The following is an 18,768-nucleotide window of genomic DNA, read 5'->3' as shown; positions in this document are numbered from 1 at the left end:
ACGGCTTTTGTGTGAGATAATAAAAACCTATTCAAGGGTCTCACCTAATAGGTTAAGCTTTTAGGTAGTGAATCATGGATAACTTATTTATACCATCATTGGCATATTGTTTATGAGCTTAGTTGGCACCTTATTCACAATTGTAGTGTTCAATTATGGTTTTTAAGCTGAGACATAGACTTCCAATGCAACCATTTATGAAGGGTCTTTGACCAAAATGAATGCCACTTGACAGCCTTAGCAGTGTTACAAACCACAATTGCATCTCTTGGAAAAAACAATATTGTTGAGTTCTGCATGGCCAAATAAAGGATATAAACATTATCATTGCAAAAGTTTTACTCTAACAAAGTTCATTCGTTAATTAGCTCAAAATAGAGACAAAGTTGATTTATTAATTCAAAATTTTTACATAAAATGGGAAACAAAAGTAGGCATTCGGACTGCTAATCAATTGAAAGAAGTAAATTTTCAATTCACAACTTGATTCTCATATTGCTTATCTTACTGATCATTTTTTTTTTATTTTAACTTTATATACAAAGCATTGTTCTATTCATCAATTTTCATATAGGAGTTCTCTTGGTCACTCATATCTTGTAAACCACGATAGAGTAGGACCTTCAAAACTTCAATTATTTCCATAATCTCTATAATCTAGATTCAATGCAATGTCAATGAGGTATAATTCACACAAAAAAAGAGTAATAAAATGAACAAAAAAAACCTGAAAAAGGACAAAAGATCCATCTAGAAAATACCTTGCTCCTCCATCCACTAGAAGATGTCCTACTATATGTATTGCTTGATGTACTTTCTCGAGTAGTTCTCATTTGATTTGTGGTTTATTATGGAATTTTATATTGATTTCACTTTGTCCATTTAAGATTCAAAGAGTCTATTTCAAAGAGCACATCAAGTTTGACGAAAAGGTTTTTGTATAGGAGCATATCCATAGTAGATCTCAATTTTGAAGTTAGGAGAGAAGAAAATGCAATAATTGCTAGCATATCATGCATGCATGATAGAGTGCCTGAGAACTAGACAAAATAGAAAATCCACCACCACAACTTCTATACCAAATAACTTAGAGGGGTTTAGGTTATAGAGCCCAATAGACATCAGTATATGTACATTACATGTGGGTTTTAAGGGCAATTGATTTTATGGGGTTTGTGGGGGCAGGAATTCTATGATTTTTTTTTTTTAAAAACAAAGAACTAGAGGCTAGTTCATTTATAGATATTACATTAAAAAACATGGATTAGTGTATAGTGAATTTAAGGGTCTAGCCATGGATGAGTTGTTAAGATTACCAAGTTAGAAATCAATGAAGCATTAAGAATGGAAGCCTACTGATTTAGACAAATCAAAACCTAGTTTTGATTGATGGACTCTATGCAACCTTCAGGCTTAAGGAGTTTGGTGGAGTGGTGAGAGATAAATAACAACAATGTTCTTCTTAGTTTCTTGGGCCCAATTAAGCAAAACCCTCCCTTTCTCCCTCCACTATCCTCACCCTCTCCCTTCTCTTTCATTCCCTCTCTCTCCCCCTCCACTCTCCCTCCATAATTGCTCTCTATCCCCTTTACTCTCTCTCTCTTCCCCCTCCCCCTCACTTAACCTTTCACTCTACTTATCTTTGGCCTAAAATGAGAGAAAATGAGCATAGATATACAAATAAACTATAGAAATTTGGAGAAAAGAAACACGAGAAAATGTGTAGAACAGTGGACAACTTAAAAATCTGGTAATATGTTTTTGGGAACTGATGCTTGCAACATACTTCTACCAAATAGAAAATCCTCTGCACACATGCGCACACACAAGGAAAAAAGGAAATAAAAAATCAGATCAACAAAAGTCCCTTACTAAAATGGACATCCTTTTTTTTCTTTGTAATTCTTGCCCAATACGTAATTTGAGAAAGTCAGAAGAAAGACAAAAAAATGTTAAGACTCTTGTTCTCTCATTAATGAGAATGAGACAAAAGTTCTCTTGTCTTGGTTCATGTTAGTGGATGGTAGGACCCACTCTTTAGTCTCAACTATTCTTTTGGCTTTATCAATAAGCCTCGTTTTTGTCTGAGATAGAGAGTCTGTTGGTATTCTAGACACTCAAATTGGTATCCTCCTTTGAGAATAAAAAAAAACATAGTGGGAAAAGATAATTTCTCTTTTTATAGGAAAACAATATTATATAAGATATTCAAGCTCCTTGGTACATGAGTAATAACACTTCGATTAACTGTTGTGACTTTTGTATTACTCTTTTTCACCAAGGATTTTGGTGGGTCTTTTTGGCTCTTCAATAATGGTTTTGGAGATGACTAGGGCAGCTTGTTTGGTGAGATGTTTCTCGTGTTTTGTTGATTGAAACACTACTTGTTTGATAATTGTTATGTGTATTCCAAAAGAGGTTATTGCCTCTTGAATTTGTTATCATGTAGTTGGACTATAGAAGTTTTAATCCATTATTTTGTTGATAATGGAAGATCTTTGGGTTAGTGCCCCATGATTTTTACTCTTCATGTTGGAGAGATTTTCTACGTTAAAAATTTGATGTTAGGTGCTGATCTTTTGTTGCCTTAATGTTTCATTGTTATTTCTACCTTATTGTTATTTTTTTCTTGAGTCCTGCCAATGCAGTAGTCGAATACAGAGAAATCTCTTTCTGTAGTAGTTGACTACTAAGAACATACAATAGCTAACAGTCGACTATTAAAACGTAGCAATCAACTACTATGGACAATATACTTAACTACTAAGAAATCTATATGCGAAGTAGTTAACTATAAGTAACAAGATATTACTTTTCAAGATCCAACAATATACCATATAGAATATCAAATCGTTTTGCTTTGTTACCTATGGAATGAGGCCTAATAGAAAAATATAATTGAAGACAAGGCAACATTAGTTATGGCTACATGGTATATATTTACGTACATAAGAATCAAAGAGTTCAGCATTTTGGGTATTTCACAAAACAATCTCATGGGAGAATGATAGTGAAGTAATTTAAATTTGGATTCTAAAGATAATGGGTGTAAGTATGCTTTTCGATAATGAATTGTTTTAAATTTGGATTATGAGGACAATGAGAACTATCAAGATTTAATTAATTTCATTCATTGAAAAAATATACTACAAAAAGCGAAAACCAACTAACCAAATAACATGTTTGATTATTGGTATGGTTATGTTGAACTTTAATAAATCATTGAGCAACCATTCTTTAATCAAGTGAAAGTCCACGTGAACATGTTTGGTACGACTATGTAAAATAGGATTTAATGCTAGGCATGTAGCATTGATATTATCACACCACATAATTTGAGGATAGGGAAAATAAACTATCGTTTTATATAGAATGTGGGTTGAAAAACAACAACTAAACAATATATTGGTTACTTTTGCATAAAAAATAGAGTTAATTTTTAACGTGATGTTACCTCTTTGAACAAAACAACTAGATAATATATGGAATTAACTAATCATATCCAAACACTAACCTAATTAATTAGAACCACTGGTGATCATGGTATGGGGTAAGCTAATCATATCCAAGCTTACCTAACTAATAAAGTTAATTTTTCACTTAAAAACTTGATCTAATTAAATTTATATTTATATTTAGAATCACAAAATACATACTATATATATTTATTAAATGCATTATATCTGGTCTCCTACATTACATGCAAACTTGATGTAGGTCAGAATTGGGCAAACTATGCAATTTATGCTCATATAAACATTGTCATTCCTAATTACAACGGCTGGGTTGGTAAGAATAGGCTACAAATAGGGATTCAACAATGATTTTAGTTAGGTCTCAACGAGTCATTTGTTTTAAAAGTTATACTAGCATGTCACAATTTAAGATCAATATTGTTCATTATATTTTTCTTATTATTAGGTAATGAATATCAACAATACATTTAAACAAAGGGGATTTGGATTAGGTTTCATTAAATGTTATTGATATAGATTAAATGTCCTTCTAATTTAATGTAAAATGAGTAAAATAAAAGCTTATATAAAAGTTGAGTATACATCGTTTGATGAAATTTGGTAGTGTGTTTAGCAAAATGATTCCTTATTACACATGAAATATAAGTTTTTTCTTTTTCAAATGTAATATATGTTTACATAAAATAAGAAAAGTTTAATCTAACTATTTGCAATGTTTAGAAGCTAAATTAGGCATAGAACTAGAAAAGGAAGAGGTGCATGAAATAGATGTTCAATCAGGGTCAAATCGAAGGTCGAGCTATGTTGACATGGCATACATGTATATATATTATAAATTTTATGTATAATATGCTTTACAAATTTTATTATACTTTAACATGATGGATGATTGAGAGATTTAGTTTTTAAAGCAAATGGCCAAGGTTCAAACCTCTTGAATATATATATATATATATAGCTTGCGCTTGTCCATGTTTTAAGCCTAATGGCTTTTGAATTGGAGGGCTTGTTAGAGAATAAAACCCTATTTAAGGATCCCACATAACAACTTGAACTTTTAGGCTCAATTTGGAAGGAGTATAAACACAAGTACATATTTGTATTTTACTCTTTCCAAACAGAGCCTTAAGTTGAACGATTCATTGAGAAGATCAAATCTGGTTCAAGTATAACAATGCTACTTTAATTCAATGTTGCAAGAATTGGACTGCAATGATTACTAGTCACAGTTTTACAAGTTAATTGGATGGTTAGTCTATTCAATTGATAAAATTGTCATTTAACTAGAATCTGAAAAGGTCATTGGGTCATTAAGGCCATGTTTGGTTTGAAAGGAAAAGGTAGGGAAAGAAAAGAAAAAGAGGGAAAACATGTATAAAACTTGTATAGGGTTTTCTGCCATTTTCTACCTTTTCCTTCAAACCAAATACAACCTAAGGGAGTGTCCAACAACATGTTTTTGTTTTGAGAACAAACGACCACCACATCAGCAAAATTACATTGTTTTTCCCGACAATAAAATTATTTTTGTTTTCGAAAACAAAACCAACTATATTATCAAACACACTTTAAATGAACGGTTCAACCGTGTGATCTGATCCAAATCATACAACACTCCTTAAGAGACCAACAAAGATCCAATAACGGTAAGTTCTCCACATGCTTCCATCATGCATTATTTAGAACATAATCAAATGGGCTGAAAGTAACTCATACCAAAAGAGTAGGCCTCACTTGGATTCCATTCCACAATCCACAATCCACAATCCACAATCCACAACCCACACAAAGACACAAGAAATACCACAACACTCCCTTCTTCCTCGTCTTCTTTCATGTCACCAACTGTGGTCCCCACCAAAAATTCTGAAACGCACTTAGCATTATCATCATCATCATCCATAACCACAGCATGCCACGTTACCAACAAATGGAGAGTGAAGAACCACCAACGCCCAAACAGAGCCCTCATAAGTGGAGTGTCTGCTCTGCGCTCTGCTGCGTGTTTAGGGTTTGGTGGGAGAGAGAGAGACAGAGAGGACAGCGGGTTGCCGGGTTGGAGTTAGCAAAATGCGCGCCAAAAGATCGCGAGTTAGATATGCCAACAAAAGGCGCGCATCGCCGCTTCGAACCGTTTTATTTATTTATTAAATATCTATAAAATAAAATAATATCAAAAATATTTTTTCTAGAAAATAAAAAAAACCTTTTGCACGCCAGACACTCCCATTTCCTACTCGAACGCGTGTGTATCTAACTACTAATTTTCTATTTTTTTTTTTTGTTTTTCTAATTTTCTTTTAATTTTAATTTTTTTTCTTTCTATCTGCTTCCCTCCATATCTATCCGAACTAAATTCCCTCCTTCCCTCGTTTTCTGCTCTCCCCGCTTTTTTAACCCCCCTCTCTCTTCCTCTCTCTCTTTCTCTCTTCCCCCCAAAACTCAGATCCCATTCTCCCTCCTTTCCGCCTCTTCAAACTCTCCAATTCCTGCCCTAATTTCCCTCAATCTTTCCCCGTCGATCGTTTGAGTAGTGAAGCGTGCCTCCGAGACCTCTCGATCCAGTCTCTCGAAATCGGCGTTGAAAACGCACCAGAGAGGGTTTGATTGATTCATCCTTCGCAGAATCGGAAAAAAGTCCTTCCTTCTTTTTTGTAATATTTTTTGGCGGTATTTCATGTCTGGCGCCCGAGCTTCCAATCGCTCGGCGCAGCCGTCGGGGCAGATCCTGCAACCTCTGAAACGTCACCTTCCGTTCTCATCGACGAAGCCGCCGTTTGTTCCTCCTGATGACTATCACCGGTTCTCCGGAGATAATCGTAGAGTTGCCAATGAGGAAGCCGAAGCTATAGTTGTTAAATCTCCGGTGAGTTTGTTTGGATAGTTTGCGGTTTTGGTTTGTTATTGGTTTCTTTCTGGGCTCTGATTGCTGTTTGATGAGAATTCTACTAAGATCGGTTTCTGTTAGTGCTTTTAGTTAGTTTATGGTATCTGTCGTTGTTAAAATTGCAGGCTTGCATTGCTTTTTTCCTGCTATTATTGCAGTTAGTTTGTAGTCGTATACTTGGAGTTTCGATCTTACATTTCTTCTGTATAACATGCTGGAAGGGAAGTAAGGTGGTCCGATTATATGGAATCTTTTGCTACTGGGCTTATTTCATTTTATTTTTTTGTCACAATTCGCTTACTTCTTATATCTTTTGGAAGAGTTTGTTAATAGCTGCTTTGTTTCAACTATTTTTAGTTATGCTCTTCTTGATCCATGTGTTTCGTGGTAATTTATGTGAGAAGATTATGGTGATTGGGATCCATAGAGCAGTAATTGATATTTGTACTACAAGAGAGTTTGCAAGTTGATTTTTTTTTTTTTAATGGATAATCGCAAGTTAGTGATTGACTGATTGTTTTGAATGCATTATACTGAATTTGCACTTTTCCTGGTTGAAAGGCATTAGTTTGAGTGTTTTTTTTTTTTAGTGAGAAAAGGGGAATAATTGTTTTTCAGTGTTTAGCTGTTTCAACTTTCTCTTTTAGAGTACACTCTCTAGTTGTTTGCTTTATTTACTAGTGACTAGCTTTTCAAAGCTTTCTTGCTTCCTCCTAAAGGGGAATACCATACCAACTCAGGCAATAATGAAGGCGACGGGTAATGCTGTTCTCTTAAAGCTTCTGCCTTTAGATTGACCTTGCTTTTCTACCTTAGGCTTTTCAAGGAGATGGTCTGCTTGCTGCTGCTCTTGGTTGAATCATGTTCCTGTAACCAATAGTGTTCTCTTGTAAATGTTACTCTTACCTTGATGTCCCATTTAGTTTTTCCTTTTTATTTTAAGATGCAGTACAGCCCCAATTAAAAATTTACATGGATGAAGACTACAGGCTTATCACCCCACCTCTAAGGATGGAGATGAGTACTTGAAGTGCAAGAGATCTGCATGTATATTTTAGTAAAAGAAGGAAATCAAATTAGCTCATTGATATTGCTTGATATGGATTGGCTGATTGCTAGCCACAGCATAGCTAACTTACTTAACTGAGTGCTGGCATCAGTTTATCTTCTCAGAGTTTCTTTGCTTTCTCTTGCCAATCCCATTACATTTGAATAGCCGTTTTTCATCTCCAAAGGCAACCGGAAATTTTCCTTGTGAGACTTGGCATTTTGGAAAAATCGGAAAATGGCATCTGTTCAAATTTTACTGGAATCCACATTCTATAAAACTTGAAAAAGATTTGATAATTTGCAAGGCCTTCATTCTGGGTAAGACATTGACACTGAGGCCAATTCACCTGGTGTGAGGAGGCTTGATTTTTTATGAGCATCTAGCTTCTAGAAAGTCTTTCCTCTAATCAATAACATTAAGAAAGGAGAAGCAAGGTGGGGAAATGACAGTGGTCAAGGAAAGGCATCCTAGACGTGCGTCCAAGCAGAGAATAAATCATGAATGGCCTAACCAAGCATTGTTAGCAACTAAGTTGCCAAATAGGTGAGTCCACTATACTGGCACCTAATACACAAGAACAACTCTGATATTTTGAACCACTTTTAGCTAAACTATATTTATGTACAATGGTTTTGGTAGATTTAGGTATTCATTTGCCTTGTTTACTGAAATGAATATAATATATTTATTTTGGGGAAGAATATAAACAGAACCAGCTAATGTGGGGAAGCTTTGGGGGATGTATAAATATGAAACGAAGTTGTATGGTTCTAGTGATTGATGGTACCTTCTTTTGGGACTGCCATGACATTGTGTACATTAATCATTATTTTTCCAACTCAATAAAATTAACTGTTAACTATAAAAAATAACATATTCTTTGTTACTGATGAAAGAAGATTTAGCTATTTGTTTGACCAAGGTTTTCAATTTGGATATCGATATTTGTCTTCTTAGTGTTGTTTTATAGCCTCTACATGTCATCATTGCTACAGGATGTTCTGCTAGTTATTTTATTGGTCCATCATCTTGATGTGTTGAGATTTCTTTAGACTAGGACTAACATTCTAGCAACGTTCGGATAGCATTGCAAGACTTGGGAATTGAACAACTTTTGACTCCAAAGTCCCTTCTCTTTGCTCCTTGCAACTGCCCTTTATTAGTTTTAAGCATTATTACATGGATACTAACAAAGGAACTGAAATTCAATTTGTTTAGGAGTTTGACACTAGAGATGAAAGAACATGGATTCAGGGGCATTAGTAAGAAAATCACATGTTGTTCAACAATGGTCTGTTTTATGAACTTTTCATTTTTATACCCATATAAAATGTCATAAGTACATTTAACAGCGTGTCTTTGCCACCTGGAAATATTTGTGCTAAAAGACAGGGTTAGTTCCAGTAGTAATATATGCTAAGTGATAGTTTATGCTGGAGAATTGGTTATTAAAATGTCATAAAAAATTAAAACTTGTTGCTCAAGGACTTGCCAGATGTTGGATCTGTATGCTTGTAGTATACAGATTTTTTTTTATTTGTTGTTCATATTGATATTTCACCTGTTTAGAATGGTCCATGCAATATTGGTTTCAATGTCATCATTAGTTTAAATGAGATCTGATTGGTTTCCCCAACCTATGGTCATCTTAGCTCAGAATTCTAGGCTTGAGCTTGGCCACATGGGCCTTGTATTTTGGGGTCGTGGGGATAAAATCAGTCCTCTTATAATGATCAGAACTGAATCATTTGAAGATTGTTGATGTTAAAGTAGTTACATGAAGATGCAAGATTTGTGAGCACATTTCTAAATAATTTGATGTTTGTAAATGTGCTTAGGCTAGAATTTACAACTATCTAAGTGCAAAATACAAGAAATTTGAGTGGTGCAAATGCAAATGCAACTGCATAATGGAACCTGGACACTTGTGGATATTTGAGCAACCTCCCTATTGTTTAATTGATTAAAGTCTACTACTGTAGTAGCACTGAATATATGTTGGCATGGCATATACTATATAGTTGGATACTTGCATCTGAAAATGCATTTCCTTGGAATTCTTCCTTGCTTCCAAATGTGGTCTGTTTGAGTTATGGAGACCAATAGTTTTCAATTTTGCCATTTTTGTGGTAGTTTGTCTCTGTTTTCAATTTTTGCTTATGAGTTAAATGTCAAATTTCTTTTTTTTTATTATTTGTGTGGTAAGTAATTTGAAGCTTTGGTACTATGGACATATGTGAATTTTTATAATTAGTTGGATAAGGCTTGTTGATGGTTGAACTTGTAAAAATTTATGTGTGACATAAATATGCTTCCAATTGCTTAACCGTCCAGCATTTTGTGAACTAGTGTTTAATTGAATCTTTTGATTTAGCATCCACTTCCACTCCATCTTGATTCCATCGAAGGTCATGGAAGTTATCACTTGTGTCCCTAAAATTCATTGCTGAGTTAACTAGGTCTTCCCTGCAGCCTAGTTTTAGAAACCTCCCTTAGCCAACCTATGAAATGTGTAGCTTTTCTATGTCTTTTTGAAGGATATACTCAATTGTCACTGATGGCTTGGGCTTTTTAGTTTGCTTAAGTGAAAGGTTAGTTGTTGCAATGTACCGACCAGCTGGTTGGTAAGGTCTCTTATTGGTTGTAGCAGAGATTTGGGGTTGAATCTTGCCTGCATGCTACACCTAGATCAGGGGGTTTGTGGGTTTGGGGGATGGGCTACCCCTGTTGTGTGGCCCCTTGAAAAAAAGGAAAGATTATTAATATTGAAAAAAAGTTTTGTAAAAGCAATTTCAAAGATAAAAAAGTCCATTACCCAATGTTGGTCCTAATTGTCTAGGGTCTTGGAAGGTGTGGACCGGATATTGTTCTAACCTTGGCATTTGTTTTCCACAAAGTGACTTAGGCTCATACAATGTTCTCACGCTTGATAGCCAACTTCAAAGATTCATCTCTTTGAAGCTATTAGCAAAGGTTCCTCGATAAATGATAATAAATTGATAAAAAGGGATTCCTTAGCATAATGGTTATTGCCTTAATTTAATTATTATTAAACTTTGCAATTATCCTATCAGAGAAAATTTGAAGAATGACATCCTCTATGTTGCAAATCACTTTTGAGATGTCACTTATTACTAGTTGTTCATGTTGAACCCTTGCTTTTATTTCTCTCGAGTTGTGGTTATCTCATACTCACATTTCCTTCCAATTACCATCTGAATGCTAAGAACTATTAGATGAATGGTGTTAATAACTTGTATAATTGTGAGAGATATTTTATTTGAGTCAACTAGGGAATATCCCATAATCATATGATGCTTTGTTGTTTCATCAATTTTTGCATTGTTGGTTAAACATGATGGAATTTCTTGGTTCCTCATTTGGTACACTGGCACTTCAAGCTTTTGTTCCAATGAAGCAACAAGCAAGCAGGGTTTAACAACTTTTGGCAAGAATGCCAGATGACAAAAACATTACATGCTTTTACTGACCTGCCTCTATTTTATAGTGAGGTGGTCATTTAAAGCATTTTAAAAGAATCTAATATCTGTCTGTGTTGTGCATGGTCAAGAGGTAACCAGAGAGGAGGAGATGGTCAAAGTTTTTGTGGATCATTTTAAGGCCATTTTCACCACCTTTGGGATGAGGAGCTCTGAATTCCCATTCTTAGCTTAGGACAGGGTGCCAAAGGCCTTCTTTGTGGGCTTGGAGAATGTATTTGCAATTGAGGATATAAAGGAAGCTGTGTTCTCGATGGACAGATCCAAAGCCTTGGGGCTAGATTGTTTCTCTATAGCTTTTTATCAGGATTGTTGGGAAATCATAAAGGATGACTTAATGGAAGTTTGCAATGAGTTTTTTAATGATGAGAAAATCTCTGAAGTAGCATATTTAACCTTTATTGCTTTGATCCCCAAGAAGAAAGAAGCTAGAGTACCAAAGGATTTTAGCCCCATAAGCCTGTTGGGGAGTCTCTACAAGATAATAGCAAAGGTTTTTGTTAGAAGATTTAAATAGGTGCTGCCTTTAGTGATTTCACAGTTCCAAGTTGTTTTCATTGAAGGGAGATAGATCATTGATCAAATCTTGGTGGCTAATGAGTGTGTAGCATTGAAGAGATCAAGGAGAGGAAAGGGTTTAGTTTGCAAGTTGGACTTAGGAGAAGGTCTATGATCTAGTGGATTGGTCTTTTCTCCTTGAAATTTTAGAGAAGACTGGTTTGGGTGCTAGGTGGAGGAAGTGGATAAAAGGTTGCTTGAGCTCAGTATACTACTCAATTTTGATAAATGGAGTGGCTGGAGACTTATTTCCAGCAAAGCGAGGGTTGAGGCAAGGAGATCCTTTAACTTCCTTCCTCTTCACCTTGATAGCAGATGTGTTAAGTAGGATTATAGTTAAGGCTGATCAGGATAGATTGATTAGAGGTTGGAGGGTAGGAAGAAATGAGGTGGTGGTCACCCTCTTATAGTTTGCAAATGATGTAATCTTGTTCTATCTATGAATGGCAATGAAAGTAATTTGAGGAATCTAAAGTAACTCATCATTGCATTTGAGACTTTCCAATTTGAGGGTGAATTTGGGAAAGAGTTGTGTGGTGAGAATCAATGTGGATGGGGAAGAGATAAGTCCAATATTAGATGTTAGGGTGTGAGGTAAAGAATTGGCCTCTGGATTATCTTGGACTACCATTAGGGGAAACACAAAAAGTAAAAAGTTTTTGGAATCTGGTACTCAAGAGATTTACTAAAAAGCTAGCACTTTGGAAGATGAATTACATTTTGGTGGGTGGGAGAATAACTTTGATTAGGGCAATACTGGCCAACTTACCTATATATTTTCTCCCCACTTTTAGGATTCCAACTAGGATAGTGGTTCAGCTAAAGAAAATCATGAGGGATTTCCTTCAGGAGCCAAGGGACGGGAAGGGGGACCATTTAGTGAAGTAGGAGCAAGTAAGTCTAAGGGGTGGGGAGGGCTTGGGTTAGTGAACTTAATGTGCAAAAATACAATACTCTTAAGTAAATGGCTTTTGGAGGTTTCCAATGAAAAGGGAAAGGTTTTGGCATAAGGCAATTGTGAGCATTCATGGGTTGTTGAATAATGGTTGGGATGCAAAGATAATCTCTGTTGTAACTTTCCTTTCTTCTAGGAAATCAATACAACAGGTATATTCAACTTTTATTAGCTGCACTCGTTTTTATGTGGATGTGAAACCCAAGTCTTCTTTTGGGAAGATCTTTAGCTAACAGATACTCCTCTCAAGTTTGCTTTTTTTCTCCTTTTGGGGCATTTTGGGATTTTGGATATAGAAGGGGATTGAGGGATAGGGAATGTGAAGCTCTCATTTGTTTGATGGATAACTTCAATTTAGTTTTTCTGGATCCATCAGTGGAGGACACTAGAGTTTGATCTCCTTCAAATGGTGTGTTTACTTGCGTTTCCTTTTTCAATGCCCTCTTGCAGCGTGCTACATTGGGGGAGAACTTGATGAAAGAGATTCGGAGCAAGCCTATTCCTCCCAAAATTCAAGCCTTGTGTTTGAGAAGTCTATCTTAGCAAGGTAAACACTTGTGATATGCTTCAAAAGAGAAGGCCAAACAGATGCCTTTTGCCTCATATGTGCTTCCTTTGCTCTGCAAGCGGTGAATCCTTATCTCATTTATTGCTATCTTGCTCTTTTGTGCTTTGTATTTGGGAACTCTGCAGTTCTCTTTTTTGTTGCAGCTGGCACTCCCCAAAGGATGTAGCTAGCCTTTTCAGTCCAAGCTTCCTAAGCCAAAAAAGAGAGGAAGAATTATGTGGAAAGCAGTGAGGGCAGTAGTGGTGTGGGCTATTTGGGAGGAAAAGAATGGGAGGATCTTCAGTGAGAAGAGTAGTTCAAAAGAGGAAATCTTTGAGGCCATAAAAATCAAAGCTGTACATTGGCTAAAGACACTTGATACTTTCCAAGGCTATTCAGCGGATGACATTTGGAGGGCGTGGAATAAAGTGGCACAATCTGCTAAAGAAAAGGAAAAGGTGGTTGTGGAGTGGAATCCCCCAACTGCTAACAGAATCAAGTTAAATTTTGATGGAAGTTCCATGGGAAGTTCTAGTTTGGCAGGGGTTGGAGGTGTCTTCAGAGATGGTGCAGACAGGGTATTGGCCATGTTTTCAGGACCTTTAATAGTGGGAGACTCATTAAAGGCTGAACTAATGGTGCTGCTTCAAGGTTTATGACTCGCAAAGCAATCGAGTTTCCAACATTTGGAAGTAGAAGTAGACTCAGAACTGGTTGTTTCTTGGGCTGGAAATAAGAACCAAGTGTCATGGACCTATAGGCATGCCTTGAGAGAAATAGAGAAACTGTCACAGGAGTGGAATGTTACCTTCAGTTGGATAAGGACCGCGAATGGGATGGCTGACACTTTAGCAAAGCAAGGGGTCTATAGACAGCAGTCAACTTTGGATGCTATCGTAAAATTGATGGAGGGTGGCTAATGTCTTTTGGAGGGCTGAAACCGCTGTTGTACCATTCAGTTTTCTCCAACTAATATATTTAATAAGATATCTTTTTTTCTGATAAAAAATGGATCAACTATGAGTTTGTTCCTGTAGCATGGCCTTTTAGGAGAAACTTGACAGATTTTGTTATTAAGGAATGATGATCTTTCCTTGTGCATAAGAGAGAATTACTTGTTCTGATAAACTAAGTTGCAAACACTCTAGTTGTATTATAGAAAAATAGGCTTTCAGAACTATGAGCAGTGCTGATATTTTTGACATGCATCATGCATTTGTTGCCCATATTCTTTGCACCTTGATAAACTTGACAGTTTTGATATTAAGTATTTGTTTCCTTGACCATAAGAGTGATGAATTATTCTGATAGAACGAATACTGTAACATATCATACCTTGAGAACTACAAGTAATGGTGAATTGGTGTTCATATATTTGACACATATTTGTTGCCTCAGGTGACTTTCAATCACAATTGAATAGAAACTTAAAGGTGTTTCAGCACATAGCATTGCCTAATGTATTCCGCCTAGCAATTGTAAAAAAATTGAATCTTTGCTTAACCACAAAAGTTTTTCAAAATTGCCCCCACTGACTTCTACATAGGTCTGCCCCTATATGTTACTATTGTCAATTGAAGTGCAGAGAATCCCCTGGGTTCTTTCTTTTAGTTGTGTACTCTCATTTTTTAATACTTTTCTCTTAGAACAAGACATCATGATACTTGAGTGCACAATTGACATTTATATCCCATTTTGATTATTTGTTATAGTGGATTAATGGATATATCTATGAAATACCCTTCAAGTTATTGCTGCAGTTATCTACTCCCACAGGTTGCTTATTGAAAATTATGTAAATGGTGTTGCTCAGCCACTGAAGCGGAAGAGTGAAGCAGAAGACTGTGAAGGTGAATCTAGTGAGTGGACTACCAGTCCTGGATACACTGAAGTGGTTAACAGCCCCCTCCGGACGCCTGTATCAGGAAAAGGGGGAAGGGTATACAGCAAATCAAAGGTCCCAAAGCATGGTAGATCCGGGCCTCAAACCCCTGTGTCAAATGCAGGTGAGAAGGGTTCACAATTTTGTTTTTCTTTGAACATTAGTTTTCACCATTAGATCTTCTCAAATTGATCTAGATCATATCTTCATGGTTCTAATTACATTGTATTGCACCCGAATTCTTGTGGTCTTGGCAGAACTGATTTTCCACAATTACTGCTCCCATATCTTCTACACTAGCATCCAAAGACAATAAGTTTAACAAAATAGAGATATTTGATAAAAATCATTAATGTTTCAATTTGCAGGTTCCCCTTCTGGCAATACTCTGACTCCAGTTGGTACTTGTCGTTATGACAGCTCTCTGGGTAAGTTAATATGGAATTTCTTTTTTTTTTTATGTTTTGCTCTTCAGTCTACTAAATCCCCCCTGGATCAATAATTGTTTAACGTCAATATCTAAGAATCTGTACTGTTGAGTGTTTGTATGGCCTTAAAGTTTGAAATTAGGCAACAGAAGTAAGAAGCTGATGATTTGTTGCAACTCTCAGGTCTCTTGACTAAAAAGTTCATCAATTTGATCAAACATGCAGAAGATGGTATTCTTGACCTGAACAAAGCTGCTGATACATTGGAGGTTTGCTTTTTTAACTTACTGATAAAATTCGTTATGTATGCCACAATGTTATTATAACAATTGAAGGTTTTTGTTCTTACAGGTACAGAAGAGGCGGATATATGACATAACAAATGTATTGGAAGGAATTGGTCTCATAGAGAAGAAGCTTAAGAACAGGATACGCTGGAAGTATGGAACCTTTTTGCAGTCTTTAGAACTTGGATATCTTTTGATGCACAAGTCATTTTGAGTGTATTTGAGGACTGACTGTTTGTTTGATTAGGGGGCTTGATGTCTCAAAGCCAGGAGAAGCTGATGATGATGTTGCAAATTTGCAGGTACAAGATTATGTTGTCTTATTGGCATTCAAACAATTGAATGGGTTGGCTACCATGCTGTTGTGATTTTCTTTTGTTTGAACATAGCACTATGCATTGGATTTATGAAGTGCATGCTGTACCATGTACAAACACTATTGGCCATGAATTAGATTCTTAGGCTGCATTTGTTTTCAGTGTAAATATGGACCAGTTTAAAACTCCAGTCCTGGTCCGTATTTGTTGGTGTTTGGATGGAGTGTAGTTTTACATTGAAAATTGATGTAAACTCCACTCATGGTAGCGTTTTACATCAATAATCAATGTAAATACGATATAGATTTTATTGATTTAGTATTTACATTGATAATAACACGTTCCAATGGTTTACTCATTTAAACTGATTGGGTGTTGAACTCCATCGATGTAGTTTTACATTGATAAATATTTACACTGAAAACAAATGCAGCCTTACAAAATTCTGATTTCCCAGAAAAACAGGACCTTATCTTCTATTTTTGTTGCAGGCAGAAGTTGAAAACCTTTCCCTGAAGGAGCAAAGATTAGATGATCGTATAAGGTTGTATGGTTTAATCAAGCAAGCACATTAAATTGATAATGCTTCTTTTTCCGCCTTTCAGTTATGCTGATACTTTCAACTTGTTGCAGAGAAATGCAAGAAAGATTGAGGGACCTGAGTGAAGATGAAAACAATCAAAAGTAGATCTCTTACCTATGCATTTTTCATTACAACAGAGTGTATTATTTTACTCACAGAAACTTATCTTTGATGTCTCTTCTAGGTGGTTATTTGTAACTGAAGAAGACATCAAGGGCCTACCCTGCTTCCAGGTTGGTTTATTTTCCAAGTTTTGTAGTTCTGGTATTGGTTGGTGATTTAATCATCTTAATTCTTAAGTCCTGTTGCTTGGCTAAACAGCATTTTAACCTTTAGTACTTTGTCTCTGGCAGAATGAGACTCTGATAGCAATTAAAGCTCCACATGGGACCACCCTAGAAGTCCCAGATCCTGATGAGGTGGGTGAGAGTGCTTTAAAAGACTGAATAGAAAAGTTGATTTTTTTTTTCATGTTTCTGATGCTGAGTCTCACATTCCATTGTTATATTAGGCTGTTGATTATCCACAAAGGAGATATAGAATAGTCCTCAGAAGTACCATGGGTCCTATTGATGTTTATCTTGTCAGGTACAAACTTGATTGGTAAATCTTTAGCCTTCCATTGGCATAAATGGCATATGCTGCCTCTGCAAAAAAAGTTGGCAAATGTACCAGTGGGAATTAGAAATGACGGAAATTTGACAGTATTGTTTTTTGAATGCATTCTTGCCATCTCTTTAGTCAATTTGAAGAGAAGTTTGAAGAAATGAATGGTGTTGAAGCACCTCAAAGCCTACCACTTCCATCAAGCTCAGGTTCTAATGAGAACCCAGCAGCAATAACAGTCACTGAGGACAACAGTGGGAGGGAGATGGAATTGCAAGGAAATGATGCTCATAGAATATACTCGGATCCAAATGCCTCACATGATTTTGTCAGTGGGATCATGAAGATTGTTCCCTCAGATGTTGATGTAAGCATTATCCACTTAATACGTTACAGTTATTATCTTTTTTATGAAGTGACTTAATTGCCAAACAAGTAGTATTTCCTTCTTTCAGATGGAAAACTTGGCACCAAAATGATTATAAAGATGCAACTTTCATAGTTAAATGGTTTATGGAATTTTTCAATTTTACAATGCATTTGATGTCTTTATCAAGTTTTTTAAAACTGGACTGGACAGGGAACCGTTCTGGGGTCTGGTTCCTGGGTCAAATGGTCTGACCGTCTGGTCCGAATGGACAGCCCACTCTGACAAAAAAATTTAAAAGAAATTAAAAAACCCAATAAACAGCCAAAAACCATTCCTGGGCTGAATGGTTTGATGGTCTGACCGCATGGATCAGTGGTTTGCTGATCAAATCAATGGTTTTTGGCCAAAAAGTGGTTTTGGGGTTAAACTGAACCGGTTCCCAGTTTTTCTGGTCTGGTCCAGTTTTGAAAACATTGGTCTTTATGTGTTTCTTTTTTTTTTTTTTCTGTAACTGAAGTTTTCCATGTATATGCCTTTTAGTGATATTAGAAAAGGTGTGCTATTCATTGGTAACCGATCTTGTTGATCTTGTCTCAAGGGGTGCAGTAGATGTTTGTGATACATATTAGATGGCTGTTGTTTTTTTTGGTGCAGAGTGATGCAGACTATTGGCTTTTATCGGATGCTGGAGTTAGCATCACAGATATGTGGAAGACTGAGCGTATCCTACTTTTTTTCTCTTTTGCAGTTCTGCCCCTGTTGTTTTTCCCCTCTGAATAATTAATTATTTACTCTGTTCCATCCACTTCTATTTATTGGATATCATGGAGCAAATGGTGAATTTCCCTGACTGAGACTAGCTGGAGTTGAATGGGATACAGTTGATCCCCTTCATCCTGAAGAGTTTGTAATGGCTGATGTCAGCACACCACGGCCACAAACTCCACCATCTGGTGTTATTGAAGTGCCATCTTCTAATTCTATTCAGAGGTGAGTGGGTATTGCTAGTGGATGGAATCAGAGAGCTAAAGTCTGTACTTTATTAGAATCTCTCATTTTCGCCCATCTCCCTTGTATTTTACTGATGCAACCCTGCCGTTTGGGATTTATTTGCACCCTTGGGTTGCCAAGTATATGACTATATGTTGCCAACTTACTGTAAGAATCTAGAGAATAGGAAGATGGAAGATAGCTGGTCCATTGTACAGTATATTTGATCATGTGATTCAGTAACAAATAAAATTGAAATCTTTATTGTTCCAGGTATCTTTTCACTCATCATGCATGAGATATTCTGATTGCAGACTAAATGCTCATTTTA

At 36.1% G+C, this 18,768-nt stretch overlaps 1 protein-coding gene across 1 annotated transcript; it reads left to right on the top strand.

The window, feature by feature from the left end:
- Window positions 1–5,831: 5,831 nt before the first annotated feature.
- Window positions 5,832–18,709, top strand: LOC104589827 (transcription factor E2FA). The gene is made up of 14 exons (XM_010248266.3): window positions 5,832–6,342; window positions 14,788–14,980; window positions 15,225–15,284; window positions 15,468–15,553; window positions 15,636–15,724; window positions 15,819–15,873; window positions 16,380–16,432; window positions 16,522–16,572; window positions 16,656–16,704; window positions 16,825–16,890; window positions 16,983–17,059; window positions 17,213–17,444; window positions 18,102–18,168; window positions 18,308–18,709. The coding sequence occupies exons 1-14, from the start codon at window positions 6,154–6,156 to the stop codon at window positions 18,439–18,441; spliced, it is 1,401 nt and encodes a 466-aa protein (XP_010246568.1). The 5' UTR covers window positions 5,832–6,153; the 3' UTR covers window positions 18,442–18,709.
- Window positions 18,710–18,768: the final 59 nt, after the last annotated feature.

Source organism: Nelumbo nucifera, chromosome 6, assembly GCF_055504915.1.
Source record: "Nelumbo nucifera cultivar China Antique chromosome 6, China Antique-T2T, whole genome shotgun sequence".
Classification (NCBI taxonomy): domain Eukaryota; kingdom Viridiplantae; phylum Streptophyta; class Magnoliopsida; order Proteales; family Nelumbonaceae; genus Nelumbo; species Nelumbo nucifera.
The sequence above is the reverse complement of the archived record's forward strand: the minus strand, read 5'-3'. Positions and strand labels throughout refer to the sequence as shown.